The sequence below is a fragment of the Panthera tigris genome, chromosome D4, assembly GCF_018350195.1.
Source record: "Panthera tigris isolate Pti1 chromosome D4, P.tigris_Pti1_mat1.1, whole genome shotgun sequence".
Classification (NCBI taxonomy): domain Eukaryota; kingdom Metazoa; phylum Chordata; class Mammalia; order Carnivora; family Felidae; genus Panthera; species Panthera tigris.
In genome coordinates, this window is record NC_056672.1 from 39,830,148 (window position 1) to 39,849,966 (window position 19,819).

General features: G+C 42.8%; 1 protein-coding gene across 2 annotated transcripts in view; it reads right to left on the reverse strand.

The window, feature by feature from the left end:
- The window catches only part of FREM1 (FRAS1 related extracellular matrix 1), a 136,031-nt gene that overhangs the window by 96,739 nt on the left and 19,473 nt on the right, over window positions 1-19,819 (reverse strand). For both annotated transcript variants that reach the window (XM_042964262.1, XM_042964258.1), the window contains exons 7-12: window positions 17,833-17,964; window positions 15,209-15,553; window positions 14,448-14,590; window positions 6,648-6,841; window positions 5,862-5,952; window positions 2,582-2,749 (exon numbers count right to left, since the gene is read on the reverse strand). In XM_042964262.1, coding sequence (XP_042820196.1) covers window positions 2,582-2,749; window positions 5,862-5,952; window positions 6,648-6,841; window positions 14,448-14,590; window positions 15,209-15,553; window positions 17,833-17,964 — 1,073 coding nt within the window. The remainder of the gene's footprint in view (window positions 1-2,581; window positions 2,750-5,861; window positions 5,953-6,647; window positions 6,842-14,447; window positions 14,591-15,208; window positions 15,554-17,832; window positions 17,965-19,819) is intronic.

Genomic DNA, 19,819 nt, shown 5'->3' on the forward strand with positions numbered 1-19,819 from the left:
GTCTGACTCTTGATCTCAGCTCAGGTCTTGATGGTGGGTTCAAGCCCCGCACTGGGCTCCACACTGAGTGTGGAGCCTACTTAAAGATAGATAGATAGATAGATAGATAGATAGATAGATAGATAGATAGATAGAAGAAAGGAAGGAAGGAAGGAAGGAAGGAAGGAAGGAAGGAAGGAAGGAAGAAAAAGAGGAGGAAAGAGGAATATTATTTTTGAAACAAGGTCCATGCCTGCCAGCCTCAATGATTCCTGAGTTGTATCAGTTAATTCCCCAAGATGCTAATGTTTCCAGGGATATACTTCGCTACACTATATGGTTTTAAAATATATATGTATTTTAGGGCAACTTTCAAAAAAGTAAAAGCATAAGGCTAATTTGCCCAAACTCATTCATCACTAATGTTTCAGTCTCTGCCGAAACCCAGTGCTGAGGTTTTGGGGTCTTCTCATCAGCATCATATTAAGATCCCCTCGTGGTTATCATTCAACCCAGCTCTCTGTGGTATTTTCACCACTCGTGTGACTGGTTTCACTGGAGCTATTCATTTAATTTTATTTCTGATAGTCTCAGTTCTCTAAGGGACTATTTCACTTGCCCCATACACTATAGAAAAAAGACAGAAGCCACTAGGCCACGTTAGTTATGAGGATAACTATTCCATCTACCTTCAAATGAGGGAAGTAACTGTTCACTTCACTGTTTTCGGTTTTCTCCACAGATCATTCTTCTCTAGCAAGAGGTTTGGATTGCTTTGCATAAAACACCATTTTCCTCCCCGATTGTTTTAAAAAAAAAGCTTTGGCTTCTTAAATGCTGGGCTATTTCAGGCATGTATCTCATACACAGGAAAGAAAGGTGTGAATAAAATCTAATCAGATTACCAGACATTCAAAACTATTTTCTTCACGGGGAATGTGATGCGGTCCCTGACAGGGAAGGGATCAAAGAATATAGTTCAGATTCTTTTGCCTTTTGTGTGAGCTCTGTGGTACATCTTCTACCACAAACTGCAAGTTCAGAGGCCTGAGGGGTCAGGCCAGCAATGTAAATGAGTGTACTGAGCTGGGTGGGGCCTCTGGAGACTGGAGACCAGGCCCTGTCCAACTGCTGACTGGGGATAAGTGAATTCACTATTCCTCGAATTTCCAAATTTTCAAGAGAAGCCAGAAATCTAGAGTCAGTATGAAACTTCCTGATGTTTAAATTTGGTCAACTCATTAATTAAAAGTATGGTTTGGATCTATCAGAACAGTTCTGGGGGTTGGGTAAGCCCCTTGGTCCCTCACCGTGAGACCTCTGCCCCCCAACTTGGGGCAGATGTAGAGATGGTGAGGGGGCTCATGGGTACCTGGAAGGTGACGTTTTTCCTTAGGCATGAAACATGTACAGGTTCTCGTCCATTTTGGTTCCTAATGATTCGGTAATCCTACTTTGTCTTTCACTTTGGAGGGGAAAATGAGCCCAAGAAGAGCCACACTAATTAAGTCTAGCCCTCCGATGGGGTTTGGAACAAACGTTCAGCATTTTTTTTTTTTTAAATTTTTTTTAACGTTTACTTATTTTTGAGACAGAGAGAGACAGAGCATGAACGGGGGAGGGTCAGAGAGAGGGAGACACAGAATCTGAAACAGGCTCCAGGCTCTGAGCTGTAAGCACAGAGCCCGACGCGGGGCTCGAACTCACAGACCGCGAGATCATGACCTGGGCTGAAGTCGGCCGCTTAACCGACTGAGCCACCCAGGCGCCCCACAAACGTTCAGTATTAAGTCCAGCCTCACAGATAAGATGCACAAGGTGGCCTCACCTTTGTAGTTCAGTTTCAACGAGAGACACAAGTGCTTGCACGGTTACGTCAACACTGGGGTGGGGGCAGGAGAGAATGGAAGAACCCATCTTAATTCATTTGCAAAATTAAAAGGCTTATTTAGATTAGCACGCATATAGTTGGCCCGCAGTGAGAGCAAATAAGCCCTTCTGGCTGCTGAGAGACCCACAACTTAATCCCCTTCCCTGATCAACATGTGAAACTCCGCGGAAAGGAAAGGAAATGAAAAGGGTTTTGATAAAGCTTTAAAAATAATGCCAAATTCAGCAACTGGAAAAATCTCACCTTTTAGAAAGTCTCGTGGGAGGTGAAAGACTCCCTTCCCCATGCTTTTTTTTTTTTTTCCTACACTGTAGCTGAAAAATTTTAAGTTCTATAAAATAGGGGCGCCTGGGTGGCTCAGCGGGTGAAGCGTCCGATGCTTTGGCTCAGGTCATGATCTCACGGTTCGTGAGTTCAGGCCCCATGTCGGGCTCTGTGCTGACAGCTCGGAGCCTGGAGGCTGCTTGGGATTCTATGTCTCTCTCTCTCTCTCTCTCTCTCTCTCTCTCTCTCTCTCTCTCTGCCTCTTCCCCACTCGCGCTCTCTCTCTCCCCCTCTCTCTCTCAAAAAATAAATATTTTAATAAATTGTTTTAAAGTTCTATAAAATAACCCAAAGAAAAGTTATCATTTCCAGTAAGTCTTCAAGGCTTTCCTCTCTTTCATTAGGTCTTTCTTCCTTTTCACCTTTCATATCAAATATCGTACCTACCTCAGGGACTTGGTTATCCACTGGAAGAACCGTGATGTTAAAGCAGATCCCATGCAAAGTGCCCCCGTGCTGGTTACTGACAGAAAATGCAAACTGGACGTGTCCCGGATGGAGGCCTATATCTTGCATGGGTGGCATGTAGGCCACTTTCATGTAGTTCACAGCATGCTACAAGGCAAATTGAGATGGACATGTGGGTACCCAGCGGTAAGAATCAGAGACTTTCAGAGAGCTAGGTCTTCAAAAACCATCGTGTGGACGTCAACAATTGCAAATGCCAACATCATCAATTTGAAGATTCCAAAAAGCTCTATTTTATAGATCACATTTTCTAAAACCAGGAGGGAAAGGAACAAAGAAATTAAGGAAATATATCAAGTGCTTGAAGCCATCCAACTCTATAAAAGAAAGAGAGCTCTGGGGCGCCTGGGTGGCTCAGTCGGTTGCGCGTCCGACTTCGGCTCAGGTCATGATCTCGCGGTCCGTGCATTCGAGCCCCGCGTCGGGCTCTGTGCTGACGGCTCGGAGCCTGGAGCCTGCTTCGGATTCTGTGTCTCCCTCCCTCCCTGTCCCTCCCCCGCTCACGCTCTGTCTCTCTCAGAAATAAATAAACATTAAAAATTTTAAAAAAGAAAGGACAAAAGCAAGCTCTAATTTCAAGGCAGCTCCACCATCAATTAGCTGTGTGATATTGGTCCAGTTACTTAAACTTGCAAGGCCTCTGTTTCCTTATCACCAAAATCAAATAATGAAATAATAGTACCTAGCACATGGGGTTTACATACTCATCTGCAACATCCAACTGCAGTGAGATAAGGCAGAATTAGCTCTAAGGACGGGGGTAGCTGCTGCCTGTCGGAAGCCAAGCTCTCCAACCAGCCTGATGGCAGGGCCCCGGGCGGTGGACGGATCGGCACTGCATGGCGGCCCACCGAAAGTGAAGCTTCTCGGACTCCTGCTTTTATGTAATTTGGCCTTAGCGTTGGTCAGGGCAGCCCCCCTCCCAGTGAAAGCACCTGGGGATTTGTCGGTTGGGGAATTGCCCACGACAGGCCCCCCCGGGTAAAGAACCACTGGGGAAAGAAAGAAGATTCCGCAAGGAAATCATGCAGCCCTACATCCAGCCCTTGCCAGCCCCTATAAAGACTCCTCTCCCTAAAGGAAGGACGGCCCCATATATTTCCCAGCCAAGGAGGGGGACACATGGGTTCGAAATCCCCACTCTGGCAACAAAGGAATGTATCTACGGATACAAGTTACTCCAACCCCTAGGCCCACTTGGCCCCCAGGAGGCATTCCAGATGATAACTGGACCTGGTGGGTTAAGGTACAGAATGGTTCGTTAGTTCCTAGGTATACATTGTCTCTCTGGGAGCGCATAAAGCGTGGGTTCCCAGGGCCCTCTTGGCTCCTTCCGGGCACCCCAGACCAAAGCGAATACTTTTGTCCCTTGTACCGCAAATGGTTCAAAGGAACAATTAAGAAGTCACGTCCCTGTAAACGTTCCCCTTGAGGTGTTGAGAGCTAGATGACCTTGAAAGGGCAGGAGGGAACGTTACAAGAAAATAACTATGTTGTTCCTTAATGGGTGATTACACAAAGGAACATCTTTAGAATCAGGTAATGCCAGAAAACATAGATGACACACGTTATAAGGAAATTGCTACAGATACCATATGGTTTCACTCTTATGTGGATCCTGAGAAACTTAACAGAAACCCATGGGGGAGGGGAAGGAAAAAAAAAAAAAGAGGTTAGAGTGGGAGACAGCCAAAGCATAAGAGACTGTTAAAAACTGAGAACAAACTGAGGGTTGATGGGGGGTGGGAGTGAGGGGAGGGTGGGTGATGGGCATTGAGGAGGGCACCTTTTGGGATGAGCACTGGGTGTTGTATGGAAACCAATTTGACAGTAAATTTCATATATTAAAAAAAAATAATAATAAATAAATAAATAAATAAACATTAATAAATAAATAAATAAGGAAATTGCTAACAAATATAATGCCACGCTTGCCACAATAAAGTGGCCAGTCTGACACACTGCTGTGGTCTGGGTCCATTTGTTATTTTCGCGACGCCGTTCATCCTTCGGGAACCCCTGGACCTGCCGGAGCTGGAGTCTGGCAGCTGCCTAAGTATTCATCACCATTAGTGTGATTTTCAGAGGTAGAGTCCAGAGGAAGAGGGAGAAGGTTGGTGAAAGATTTTGGAAGGTAGCAGATATTATGAATCGCATGTGTTCCCCTCCCACCACCACCAAAAAAAAAAAAAAAAAAAAGATATGTTGAAGTCCTAACCTCTAGGATCTCAGAATATGAAGTTATTTGGGAATGGGGTTGTTGTAACTGTATTAAACTAAGATGAAGTGTGGTCATATGGAAGGGCGGGCCCTTAATCGAATAGAACTTCTGTCCTCATAAGAAGAGAGAGACACACAGGGAGAAGACGACCATCAGATGATAGACACAGAGACTGTAGTGATGATCTACAAGCTAAGGAATGCAAAAGAGTGCCAGAAAACCCCTAGAAGCGAGGAGGAGGCAAGGAAGGCTTCCCTACAGGTTCTCGAAGAAGCATGACCCTGCAGACAGCTTGATTTCAGACTTCCAGCTCCAGAACTTTGGGACAGGAAATCTCTGTTGTTTGAAGCCACCCAGTTTGTGGTACCCATGGCAGCCCTAGGAAACTAATACAGTAGGGTATTGAGTGACCTGAATTTATTGGAATAGAACCATAGGCACCCAGGTCTGTAAATCAGAGCCCGGTGCAAAAGGCTGTGTTGAATAACAACAAGATTTTGAAATCATATCCAGCTCAAGGAAGCATTTTCTTTTTTTTTTTTTAATTTTTTTTAATGTTTATTCTGGAGAGAGAGAGACAGAGCATGAGCAGAGGAGGGGCAGAGAGAGAGAGAGGGAGATGCAGAATCCGAAGCAGGTTCCAGGCTCTGAGCTGTCAGCATAGAGCCCAACGAGGGGCTTGAACTCATGAACCGCAAGATCACGACCTGAGACAAAGTCGGCGCTTAACCGACTGAGCCACCCAGGCGCCGCAAGGAAACATTTTCAAATAGATGTCCCGTGCTTAATAAAAGCGTGGAAGCAGGAAGAACATAAACATCAAACATTTGATGCTTTTGACAGAAGTCAAAGGCCAACATTGTCAAGTGCAAGACTAGGAGTGCCATTCCTTTTCAGAAGATACTTACAGAGGGAGGGGGAAGGGGAAAAAAAAGACACTTACATCACGTTTATCAACGTTTTAGCATAGCATCATACCTGAGTGAATGATCTCAGCCCCGGGGCTGCAGGGTTTTTGGTTAGCTTTGGAATACTATCCACCATAAATAATTTCCCAGCATCCAGATGCCTAATGAGAGACACAGGAGAACACGTCAGCTAATTTCCCAGGCAAGAAACATTAAATCAGATAGCCCACAACCAAATTTTCTAAAGCTAAAAAAGCTCATGGTAAGAAGAAATCAAATGTTCCATCTTTATGTTTTGTCTTTCTGTCAGGGGGTTCTAGTCTTCAGTCCAGAATCATCAGTGCCATTCTCATGACTACAGAAAGCCCGTACAGAATTTTCTACATTGACCTCATGGAAGGGAATCGTTCTTCTCATCCTAAAAAAAACATTTCCTTGCTATCGTGTATATGACACAAGCCTCAGGTATGTTCATGTCACTTTTCTGATTGGGATCATAGAATAATGACTATTTTGTGGCCTGCAACATCTAAAACTAACGTGAAGACTCAATAAATTTTATTGAAAAGACAAAAATAACATTCCCTTTAGAAAAAAGAAATGTTGTATGAAAAGAAGATTGAAGACCATTTTAAGCTTACCTACGCTGAAGACACTACAAATGGCAGGTCATTGACCAATTAATACAGCTTTTGAAGGGATAAGTTTGACATTAAAGTAAATGTGGAATTGAATACAAGTTCAGGTCCGACCAATAAAGCAGCTGAATTGCATATATGTATACGGACACTTGCAACTCAATCCTTGAACACAACCCTCTACAAATAGCCCAGGTGATGACTTCTCATAGAGATACCTGTGGCTGAAAGAGAAAGATGGGGGTGTTGTTACTGTGTAGACGAGATCCCTGTCATATTCTGTATCTATAAAACATAGATGCTTCTTAGTTATGTAGGCCACCTCGGTTTCCTTGACAACCAAATGCCGAGAAACTCCAGGAGCCTCCTTTGGAAGCTGGTCGTCCACTGGAGTAATGTGGATGGTCACCATCTGGAAAGAAATTACCTGTGCCATTAATTTGAAATACCAGGAGATACCAAAGAAAACACCCCACCATCACCTAGTCACGATTACGCTGCTTTTCAAAAACTGCCGTTTGCAATATACTTCCATCGAAATGATTCAGGAGCTATCAAGAACGTGAGCCCAAAATGGAACATTCTTACCCATGTTATGCTGTATTTTAAGAATATAATTATCACAATTCTAGTTAATGCAGTCATGAATGCTGTAGAGCAGGCACATAATACACAAAATATGTTCCTGATTTTATTCCCGCTTCTCCCTTCCACCAACAACCTGTGCTTTTCTTCACCACCTCTTTCCGCTCAGTCATCACTCCTAGAAACCTTGTCATGACTTTGGTTCCTCCTCCTCCACCGACACATAACACGTCTCCAAGTCCCAGAGTCTCCACTTACAAAATTCCCTGCGCTGTGACCGCACCCCACCCCCGCCCCACTCTTACTGGTCTAGCGCCAGCTCTTTCAACTTCTTCCCTACATTGTTGCAACTGTTTCCTGTTGGCCCCAACTCCAATACCCAATCTAGACGTTACATACCTCTGGTGTTCTCTTTAAAAAAATGCAAGTCAAATCAGTCATGCATTGCCTCAAAAATCTAAACAACCACTCGGGAGGGATTAAATTATTCCAGCTCCTCACCACGGCACCCAAGACCTCCATGGTTTAGACACAGCTGATTTTTCAACTCTGTCTTTTACCACCTTTCGACGTGAACCCAGGACTCCAGGTACACACGGTACCGGGCTGTAGTTCTCAAGCTGGTGTCTGCGGTCTGGATCACGTTGTTCCTTCAATCTGCAGTGCTTTTCTCCTGTTCTCTCCAGCAACCTGAGGCTTTCTCACCCTTGAGGGCTCCTCTGAAAACTTCGCCCGATGTCTCAGTTGGAATGAACTGTTTCTGAACTGTGCTTAGCCCTCAACAAACAATAGTATCTCATCGCCTTGTGTTATTAGCTAGTAGTTTACATGTCAGTCTCTCCTAGACCGAAAGGTCCCCAAGGGGAGAATCGTAGTATCACGCAAACCACGTGGAATTTGTCAGTGGACAGACGGTTGAAGTGCAAAGTATACCACTTAGTGGCTATTATTAATCTCGAACATCTCACTCAACTTTCTTGAGCGTCAAATTTACTGATCGGTTAAGGGCAGCACCAACAACCTCACAGAGTTGTTATGAGGATCAAATATCACTATGTAGATAAAATGTCTGGCACGTAGTAGGTGCTCAGTAAATACTATGTTCGCTTCTGTAGCTCGACGACATCTGGCATGGTATTTGTAGGTAGGAGGCACTTCTTCAGCATTTGCTAACTCAGTCTACATGCCCTATTTGTGATTTTAAAAACTCTTCTTTAACAATTTTTTTTAACACTTATTCATTTTTGAGAAACAGAGAGAGAGAGACAGAGCGCGAGTGAGGTAAGGGCAGAGAGAGAAAGGGAGACACAGAATCGGAAGCAGGCTCCAGGCTCTGAGATGTCAGCACAGACCCGACGCGGGGCTCAAACCCACAAACTGGGAGATCATGACCTGAGCTGAAGTCAGACGCTTAACTGACTGAGCCACCCAGGCGCCCCTGTGATTTAAAAAATTCTTCAAGTCATACTCACTGGTTTGGAACCATGCAAGAGGGCAGGGAGGCTTTGCCAAACAGCTTTTATCACGACATCTATTATTATGTTTTACAATAATCCATGATTGGTTGCGAGAAAGCAACTACTAACTCTCTCTTGAAATGGAGTATTTGTCATCATGGTCTTTACACAGCTTGATGCAGGAGAGTGAGTATTCTTACCCCGGTTTTATTCATTTTAATATTGTTCCTGAAGCACAGATCAGCAGTGCTAGTTTTGCCTACAATAATGGTGTCCATAATACTTAGTTTGAAAATGAAAAAAAGTCCTTTTTAAATTGGCATACAGGGGCACCTGAGTGGCTCAGTGGGTTAAGCGTCCGACTTCAGGTCAGGTCATGATCTCGTGGTTCGCAAGTTCAAGCCCCGCATCGGGCTCTGTGCTGACAGCTCAGAGCCTGGAGCCTGCCTTGGAGTCTGTGTCTCCCTCTCTTTCTGTCCCTCCCCTACTCGCACTCTGTCTCTCTCTGTCTCTCTCTCTGTCTTTCTTTCTCTCTCTCAAAAATAAACATTAAATTGGCATACAAAGCAAAAACTAAAACATGGGTAAGCTTTACTATGACCAAGACTGGGAATGTCAGCTCAGCCACCTACAAGCTATGCTCCCTGGGCAAATAATCTAACCCCTTTGGGGCTCAGTTTTTCTGTCTAGTAGCACAGGGAGTACCTGGTAGTAGATGCTCAATTAATTAATTCCCTGTCTCCATCCTTCATTACGGTTACAAAAGCACCCGACATAGGTACTACTCCATTATGAAGCATTTCAATAATTAAAAACTAAAGCCAGTTATCAAAATAAAAGAACACAATAAAAGCCATTTCTCCAGTCTCCTGGAGTCTGTGTCACAATTTTTTTCCCAATTACAGTTTTTCGCTAATCTACAAAGTTCAGAAATTCTCTACGGGACCTCCCAGCCATAGTGTGGATCAGTGAGGCTCCACTTAATTGAAAAACTGGATTTAATATGGAAACAATAGTTATTGTGCCTTCAAAGAGACCACTTTCCATGCTAATTTATTCTCCAATGTGTTCTTTGTGTAAAAAGAATGTACAAGTATGCTTTTTTATATGCCTGTAGTAATTCTTGGTGGGCACATTTTTCAACATGCTTTATGATCATTTAAGTTGGTGCATCTTTACATATTTATGCATGTTTAAACCATTATTGTGTGTGTGTCTGTGGGTAAGAAAAATCCTTATTTTAACAAGCTCCATAGAGAAATAAAGAATTTTCATTGTACTGAAATTTGGTTGTAAAAATGACATTATTGAATACCCATTCCCAGACAGTGAAAAGCTAGTGCCCAATCATTAAGCTGTCGTGGCTGAATTCCCCTACATCCCTCCAGTCTACTTATGGCCACAAGCACCTGCAAACAGACTTGGAGAAAATCTGAACATAAAGTGATATATCAGTACACAAAATGGCGAAGGGCAAAGCCTGACCTTGACCCTCAGACTCGGGTTCGCTATTTGATACTCTGATGGCTAGTATTTGACTTTCTTTCAAGCCTGGCTTCTTGATCCTTTCTCTGCCTAAGCTTGGGCTCTGCCTGATTCTTTATCTTGCATCTTCTTTTGAGATTAGCCAGCGCGACTTCTCAGATCCAGGAACCTCTACGAGAAGTCCCTTCCACTTGACCCACCGGCCTTTGTGGTACCTGCTTCCTTTCTTCTTCCTTTTCTTAGTCCTCTTTCTATTTTTCTCATCTAGCCTTATTTTTCATTCTCTGTTTTCTTTCTTTCTTTTTTTTTTTTAGTTTTTATTTTAATCACCCCGTACTCACCACAACAAGTGCATTCCTTAATCGCCATCACCCATTTCACCAAAAGCACATTGAGTGGGTGAGGTTTTATTTGATAACAATAATGACAACCAAGAAAGAAAGAGGGAGGGTGTTTCTTGCTGCTGTGCAGATGTGCAGACACGCTGTTGGTGTGTCGGCTGACCTCTCAGAGGAGCGTTCAGTGGAGAAGGGGGAGAGGAGGAAAGGGGCATCCCTGCTACGTAACTTCTTTCCTGATTTAAGCACATTGTGTCTCATCTGAGGAGGTCCTTGCTTTCCGTCTCTATGAAAGGAAGTTTTCCAATAATGTGGCCTAAGCAATCTTGTGCCTGAGTTAATTTTTAGTCACTGTGGAAACTTCTGATCACAAAAGCTCCGGTCAAGCAACCTTCTTATCTAGACTTTCTTTTTTCTTTATTTTCAAATGTTTTTATTATTTATTTTTGAGAGAGAGAGAGGGAATGAGTGGGGAGGGGCAGAGATTGAGGAAGACATAGAATCCGAAGCAGGCTCCAGGCTCCGAGCTGACAGCACAGAGCCCGACGTGGGGCTCGAACTCGCAAACCACAAGATCATGACCTCAGTCAAAGTCGGACACTTAACTGACTGAGCCACCCAGGTGCCCCTAGACTCTCAGTTAACAGTGGAAGGCTGCAGATTTTGTTGACTATTTTACAAATTTTGTTGAATTTTCATCTGAAAGACATGACTAGATACTTGCCCAAATTGAAGGTGCAATCATCAAGTAGACTAAATGATCGTGCAAGTTCCTTAAAAATTCAAGTTTCAATGATGCTATTGGGGGCTCACAACACAAAAACCCTTACCAGCACACACACACAAAATACTTGTTTTGCTGTTATGCGCACACCAATTCCTAGAAACTCTGAAGAATAAAGCTTTACATTCATTCCTCCCCCATGTCACTCCTTCCCCAGTTCCTACCAAATGTCTCAGTCTTGTTTCCTCTTACTTCCAATAAAGGTTGAAAAATCAGAGTTCATTTTGGGACAACAAAACAAAACAAAGACAAGAACAAAAACAAAAACAAAACAAAACAAACAAAAAAAACCAGTTCTTGAGGTTCTACTTTGAGTCTGGTACCAATATCTGAAGACACAGAGATAAATAATTTGGGATTCCTCCCATCAGTGAGCTTATAGTTGATCCCATAAAACAAATAACGGCCTCACGTGATAGTTATTTGATATCAGATAACATAAAAGGACAAGTTGACTCAGCCTGGAGGAGGTGTGGAATGAGGGCATCAGAGAAGGACTGCTGGAGCAGGTGATGTTAGAGCTGAGAGTAGGTCCATCTAGAAATGGATGAAGCTAAAGCTGCCACTACTCAGAAGTGGGGGAAAACTGGGGCTAGATGAATGCTACCACACACCCTGACACTGTATTAATGGATTTTAATTGTCCTCAATTACAGGGATGTGGCTGATGTCCTCTATTCTTTTGTTTTAATCTTTATTTTCCATAGGCTCCATGCCCAATGTGAGTCCCAAACTCACAACTCTGAGGTCAGGAGTCACATGCTTTACCAACTGAGGTGGCCAGGTGACCCGATCTCTTCTATTCTTAAAGGACCATGTGAGGGATTCTGATAATAACCCCTTCCCCAAAAGATGAAAATTGGAACTAACACACTGGCAGTGGGTGGAGAGGTAGAGATGGATGAGAGAAATCTATCAAGTAGATTCAGTAAGACCTGCTGACTGATGGGTTTTGCAGACATAGACGGAAAAAAAAGGGCTGGGGATGACTTCAGAGATTCTAATTAAAGTGGTTTTGTGAAAGTCTGGGAGGAAATATTCCAAATGTCTTATGGATTGTGGACATGGGGACTTGAAAATGCTGATGGGGGCGCCTGGGTGGCTCACTGGGTTGAGCATCTGACTCTTGATTTTGCCTCAGGTCATGATCCCAGGGTCATGGGATCAAGCCCCGTGTCAGGCTCTGCATGGAGTATGGAGTGGGCTTGTGATTCTCTCTCTTTGCCCCTCCCCTACTCATGAGTACATGCTCTCTCACTCTCTCCAATTATAAATTAATTAATTAATTAATCAATTAATTAATAAAATGCTGAGACACACATATGTAGTGATGTCAGGTACAGAGGTGGGCACTTAAGGTTGAGCTGGAGAATATTTAGGAGCCAAAGCATAAGTCGTACGTGAAAACACAGCAAATTTACAGAGTTGGTCTCTCTCTCTCTCTTTCTCAACATAGATTAGGAAGATGAAAGCAAAGAAAAACATAATTATGGCCTCTTCTTTAGAAATCTAACCATCCTAGGGAATAAACTTATAACTGGATCTACAGAGTTTAGTCTGAGTTATTTGCCAAGATTCACAAATAATTCTGTTTCAATACAGTTTTCATTTCCTTATTATAGAGCGATCTCACATCTCCATTTGATCTCTAAATATCAATTGATATGAATATCAATAAATCTGTATCTATGATGTATAAAATACGTAATAGCAGAAGTTCTGAGCTTTTGATTTCAAAAACAAACACATAATCTGCTAAAAGTGATATGGTGTTCTACTCAGAAACAGGTCAGTTTGAATAGATACAACAGAAGATTTAAAACAAACCCTATTAGTAATTACTGTTTCAGATTATCAAGTCAGCCAAGGTCTCAAGCAAAAATGTAAACTAGAAATGGCATATAATACATTGATGAAAAGAGGGTGTTGTTATGTTTAAGGGAATTGATTTCTTATTCAATAAGCAGATGAATTAGGAAATTTCTAAAAAAAAAAAAAGGGAAGAAAGAAAGAAAGAAAGAAAGAAAGAAAGAAAGAAAGAAAGAAAAAGAAAGAAAGAAAGAAAATTTCTCATTCATTTTCCATTCCCTCTTAACAGGGGTCACCTACTTCCTTCAGTTTCTGGGCTCTCTGACACCCTTCTTCTTGATTATCCATTTTTGTTACAAACAGAAGAATAGCTCAATCACCTATGCAGTGGCTAGTGTAAGTGACTGTGGCATTACAAGAACACATTATATAACGAATAGGGACACATGCTTTAAGAAATCATTCTAAAAATTAAGTTTATTTATTTTTGACAGAGTGCAAGCATGAACTGGGGAGGTACAGAGAGAGAGAGGGAGACACAGAATCCGAAGCAGGCTCCAGGCTCCAGGCTCCAGGCTCCAAGCTGTCAGCAAATAGCCTGATGCGGGGCTCAAACTCACGAATCGTGAGATCATGAACTGGGCAGAAGTCGGATGCCTAACCGACTGAGCCACCCAGGCGTCCCTTTAAGAAATCATTCTAGAGCTGGTTCCAGATTTGCTAGGTCTCTACACATGCTACCTTCCAAGATAATAAGGAGAAAATACTCATCAAAAAGAACCATGTATAAAAAGTGATCTCTTATTTTCAGCTGTCTTTTTCTACCCCTACCATCAACCATCCTCTCCTTGCATGGCGTCTACCCTATAAACTATACTTTATAGTCGTTCAGATCCTACACTAACTCCATTTTCTGTCATTTCTTTATGAGAATGCCTCCTTAAACCTATTTCTTCATCCTATATCCTTAAATGATACACTCGAGTGGTAGTAAAACACTTAGTTCTTCAAAACCAATAATAAATAATAGCTAATTTATCTACTGAGTACTTACCATGTGCCAGAAAGTTCTCAGTAGTTTGTTTATGTAGTTATGTAATTATCTCACTTACCCTCACAATTTCTCTATAAGGAAGTTGTATTATTATCTATTTTACAGATAAGGAAACTGAGGCACAGGTCAATCAGTTAGTTAGGGTCAAGGACAGGAGAGAAACATAAAGCAATGTAGCTTCAGAGACCACACCTCAACTGCCATACATAAAAGTCAGTGTTCTCTTGAGTGTTATGAAGTCAGCAGATTTGGGGAGGCGTTTTATATAAAAGGACCCATGGTTAAATGACCTTGGAAATGCTACATACACAGAAATTTATAAAACTTACCAGCAAAGTAAATGGCAGAGAAGGCATGTTGCAAACAAGTTGACTTAATTTTGCTAAATCCTTTGCTTCTCAAACTTTCGATCTTAAAACCTGTTTTCATGTATTTTCTTACAACACCACCCAGAACCGATATCTGTGGACAAGACTTGGCGAAAGTATTCAGAGATGGTCTCTTACCTGTGGCACTGAGAGATTTGGAGGTTCATGGCTATCCCACAGGACAAATTCAAAAGAGTCTTCAAAGATCTCTCCACCAAAGTGACGATAGTGAATGATGCCATTAAATAGATCCCTCTGAAGGAAGCCAGGGACAGGATAGCCTGTTGGGTCCACAAAATACCACATACTTTTGTAACAATCTTCCAAGTGTTGGGGTATAAAGATATTGGACTTATCTCCAAAGTATTCTCTGCCTAGTATATTGTATGCAGCCAAGGAGTCTTCATTAGATACTTTCATCAAAGCTTATAAATAATAAGCAGAAAATTTTAAGTTGCTACACCTGTCTTACCATATGTAGAAAAATGAGCATTACAAAAATATCTTTAAGACGCGTAGTCTTAACTAAACTACTCGTTCCCTCTTTTGTTACTCCTACTTTAAGAAATAGTTATGAAATTATTTTCATAAAGCATAAACAAACGCCATTCATGAAATTACTTTATAAACAATTTAGCATTAGGCCAAATAGTCCTCTTCAAACTTACTTGTTCTTTCATCCTGCTTGACCGACATAATTTTTCATAATGTAATGGTTACCTTGACACAGAGCTCTGGAATTTTTTACTTGCACGATCTTAGATAGACTAGTTTAACTTTTCTAAGTGTCAGGCTTCCCATCCACAAAATGGGAATGATAACAGTATCTCACCTCACAAACTTGATGTCCACCCTTGCACAAATTCTGACATCAGCGATCATCACTATTCAGAACTTACCTATCAGCCCTGGCCCTGGCTTCTTCATGATCTCTCCGGCCTGAGGGGGTTTTGTGATATTAAAGAAGATGTAGTCATCACTGGAGTCCATATCTGATGCTCTCAGCATGGAACCCTGGATCAGTATGGTCTGTCCCTCCTCCAGTTCAATTACTACATTGTTTACGAGGAACGGGGGACTGTCATCTTTGGGCAAAATGTTGATGGGAAACTTATGGCGGATGCTGTGATGGCCATCGAATATCCTGAAGACCACAAAGTCTTTGGTGGAGTCACTGTCGTCATGATGATAGCGAACAACTCCAGCCTGAAGGTCAGCCACAGTGAAGAGAAATCCTTTCCCCCCTGATGGAGAGAACAGAGATGGGGCTGACTGAACGAGGGGTGCCGAGGGAGCAGCTGCAGCAAAAGCAGCCGTAGAAGAAAGGGCATGAAGGAAATGGGCCAGCTGATACCTGCCTCACCTAGACAGACAATCTTGTTTAGTGGGCTCTGGGCCACCACAGAACTGGTTTTGAATAGGGGCTGTAACACTTACTGGCTGTGTGGACTTGGGCAAGGCACTTAATTCATTTGAGACTCATCTATAAAACAGGGATAACAAGACCCACCTCATATTCCCTAGGAAGGATGAGAGAACGTAAAGAACAGTAAGCTGACAAAAAGTGTTAATTACCATTCAACATGGCAGCACTTCCCTGAGGAGCAGGCTTGAGCCAGGAGCATCAGCACCACTTGTGAAGTCGTTGGAAATGCAAGTTCTCTGGCCCTCCCCCCCAGACCCACTGAGTAGAAGTCCTGGAGGTGAGACCCAGCAATCTGTGTTTTATCAAACCTCCAGGAGAGTCTAACACACGCTAAAGTTCGAGAATCACTGGCTTATTGCCCAAGAGCTACAGCTCTGCTACCAAATGGCCTAGGTATTTGGGTTCAAATCCCAGTTCGGCCACTTTCTAGGTACATACACAAGTCAACTTCTCTAAATCCCAGGTTCCCCATTTGTAAAGTGGGAATAATAATAGTACTACATTTCGTAAAGCTGATATAATGTAGAAAGCTTTGTACAGTATAATGTAGAAAGCTTTGTACAGTATGATTTGCACAAATCATAAATGCTACGATTTTCTACCTCCTCTGCACTAGAACGTCATTATGGGCTATCACTCTTCTCTTGATTTCCACATTGCTTCACTCTGTATAAGCGATTACAATTCTTGATGGCCGATTTCCCTGTACTCTCCCCACACTATGGTTCTATCAAAGCCCACTGGAATAAGTGATTAAGCATTTGTACAATGGACATCACAGTTTACTCGCCCAATAGCCCCTTTCTGCTTCTTCGCCAGTACCAGAATCCTAGTGTTATTTGGAATGGTAATACGACCATTTGAAAATACTCAGTTTCCCAGACCCCACTGCATCCAGGGGGTAGTATGTGACTTGGTGGATTTAAGTGGAACCCACTGTATCAGGTTCCTGGGGAAAGTTGTTAAAGAAAACAAATTAAGCGACGTAACTTTTTTCATCATCCCTTCTCTTTCTTCCTTCCCCGGGATGCAGACCGGAAGTCTGAAGGTGTAGGTGCTATCGTGAGACCACTGTCAGGACAGAATGAGCTGGTGGCATCATGGATCTGGAATGCCTACCTCTGGGCAACTTATCACGTGAGGAAAATTACTCTTGAGTTTCTAAGTCACTGTCGTTGGGTTTTCCTTACATGCAGCTGAACATCCCCCTAAGCTGATCTCCTACTCTCCTAGGATGACTTCACTTTTCAGTTCAGAATTCCTAATCACAAATGATAATAAAAAAGAGCTCTCTTTCTGCTTTATAGTTAGGAACACCAAGAGGATAATTGAATTAAATCCTCTGAGCTCATTACACGGAATGGACTATGTTATGTGATAGCAGGATTATTTTTATTAGGGATATTACCTTGTTAACTACTACTCTTATAGTTATACTATAATTAACATAATAACATAATTATACTAATAACATAATGATTACCAAGTATTTAAAAAACTAAGTTTTTCTGTTCTTTAATACATTCCTCTGAATCAGAGAAACGAGAGGGAAATATTTTGTCTTCCCACTGGGATAAGCTCATCAGTTAAAGAGTATGTTTAGAAGGAGTCCTACATGGCATGTGAGATTTAAATAATGAGCCAAGCACAAGATGCTGCTTGTGAATTGTCATCCACTGATGGGAGCACCCTAACACAAAAGCGAATGGTTTCAAGAACTCCACGCTTTCCGGATATGACAATTCGCTTAGAAATGAGGCCCAGGAGGGGCACCTGGGTGGCTCAGTCAGTTAAGTGTCCGGTATTGGTCCAATTCATGATCTCATAGTTCATGGGTTCGAGCCCCCACGTTGGGCTCTGGGCTGACGGCTCAGAGCCCGGAGCCTGCTTCGGATTCTGTGTCTCCCTCTCTTTCTGCCCCTCCCTCGCTCACACTCTGTCTCTCTCCCTGTCTCAAAAATGAAGTAAATAAGTATTTTTTAAAAATTTTTAAAAAAGAAATGAGGCCCAAGAGATGCTATGTGTATCCTGTTAAATATGATCTGCTTTTGGAGAAAAGACTCGGGTTCTCTTCTAGGTCAGAGGTTGATCTTTCACCTCTTACTGTAAGCTGTCCATGCTGCAGGCCACCCACGGTGACCAGCTGGACAGCACGGATGTCATCATTGTCAACAATCTGAAACTGTTCCCAAGTGATGGCCCGAGACTGCCCCTCCAGAAGATTCAGACCTACAAGAGAAAACAGAAAAGTGTCCTGGAAAGTTCTATGACGTGCCAACCTGCCCACTTGAAGACAAGATTAATGAATTTTCACTCACAAAACTAGCTGAAAATTGTATCTTTGAAAGCTTTTTAAGAAACTGGAGTTTAGCTTTTATTTTTAGTAACATTTCCGCATCTAATACTATTAACCCCAGCCTGATAACTGGTTCCTTGTGATATATATCAGTTGGAGGCACGGTGGTGCCAGAAAAGAAACCCGTAAGGAAAGAATAGATGTTATGCTCACAGGGGTCTCGTTCAAAAATGTCCACAAGGCATTTTTCAAAGGTGACATCCAGATATTTGAAGTGGGCAAGAGAATCAGAAGAGCTTTTCCATATAAGCTATGAGTGCAACAGTAGCCCACAGGACAGAGAATGTAACATGGCTACATGTGCAAATACAGAGCTACGGTGTTAGGGGAGTGGTTAATGGTCTTGAACATGAAATGTCTGACACTTAGAAATGAGGGCTGAATTTTATTCCAGGCTCGAGGAAAGAAGGAACTTGTGTAACTAAAGGAACTGAAATAAAACCTTCTCCTTGGACCCAGTATGCTAGAGGAAATCTGGGGAGAGGGGGTTAAGTGCTGCTTAGAGCAGCGAGATACAGATTTGGGATGGAACACTCCAGTTAGAAACAGGGAGCTGAGCATCATCAAGCGTTCCCATTACTCAGTGGATCCAAGAGCTGACAGATTGCCAAGAATCTTGAAAGGGAACAAAGCTTTTTAGGTTTTTAAGTTGATAAAACTTAAAGGCGATGTACTGGCAGACCCACTTACATTTCCCCTTAAACCTGCCCAGCTTCCCCTGCCTCCCTGGCTATGACCGTGTGCCTGCCTTCTCGCTGCAGCAGCCCATAAGGGTCCCCGCAATTGTAAAGTCCCGGCTGCCACCACTGTCTCATCTTCTGATAAGGCTGGTTACGTCAATCGTCCTCTTGGGCAAGGGCCAGGTTTTGGCATGACCTCCCTTGTGACCGTGGCCGGGTCCTATACCATGGGACCCCAGAAGTTTGTAGCAGCTACAAAGAAGGACCAGGCAGCACATCGTGGACATGTGGGGAGTTGACATCCAGTGAGGCAAACTGACCACAGTGAGACAGGAGACGGGGAGGAGCTGAGAGAGAGACTACTCACCCTTTCCCCAGCCCACCTCTGGCCCTTCCCACACACGGTGCCTCCATTTCCTCCTGGAAACACCAGCCTGACTGAACAAACAACTTCACTTTCTGATAAGCTCAGTCACCCTCCCTTTTTATTTGTTCCCCCACAACTTCCTTTCCCTGTTATTCCTGTTTTCAGTATAGGGTTAGTGCCTATGACCTGCCTCAGGGGCTGTTTGCTAGGGAACCTGGAATAAGACATACACTATGATGAAAGGATGGATGGATATGATGGATGGATGGATGGAAGAAAGGAAGGAAAGAAGGGAGGGAGGGAGGAAGATGAAAGAAAGAAAGAAAGAAAGAAAGAAAGAGAAAGAAAAGAATGAAAGAAAGAAAGAAAGAAAGAAAAGAAAGAACGAAAGAAAGAAAGAAAGAAAGAAAGAAAGAAAGAAAGAAAGAAAGAAAGAAAAGAGAGAGGGGGAGGGTAGAAAGGGAGGAGGGGGGAGAGGGGGAAGAAAGAAGGGAGGGAAGGAGGGAGGGAGGACAAGCACATATAATCTCTGCGACTCATAAAAGGGTTTTGAAGCCCAGACTGTGTGCTACACATAGGACAAGGCATCACGGGACACAGAGCAAGCAAGAAGTGTATTATAACAAGATATTAACAGTGATTCTGTCTTTGCAGTGGAGTAATGAATGATTCCATTCATTC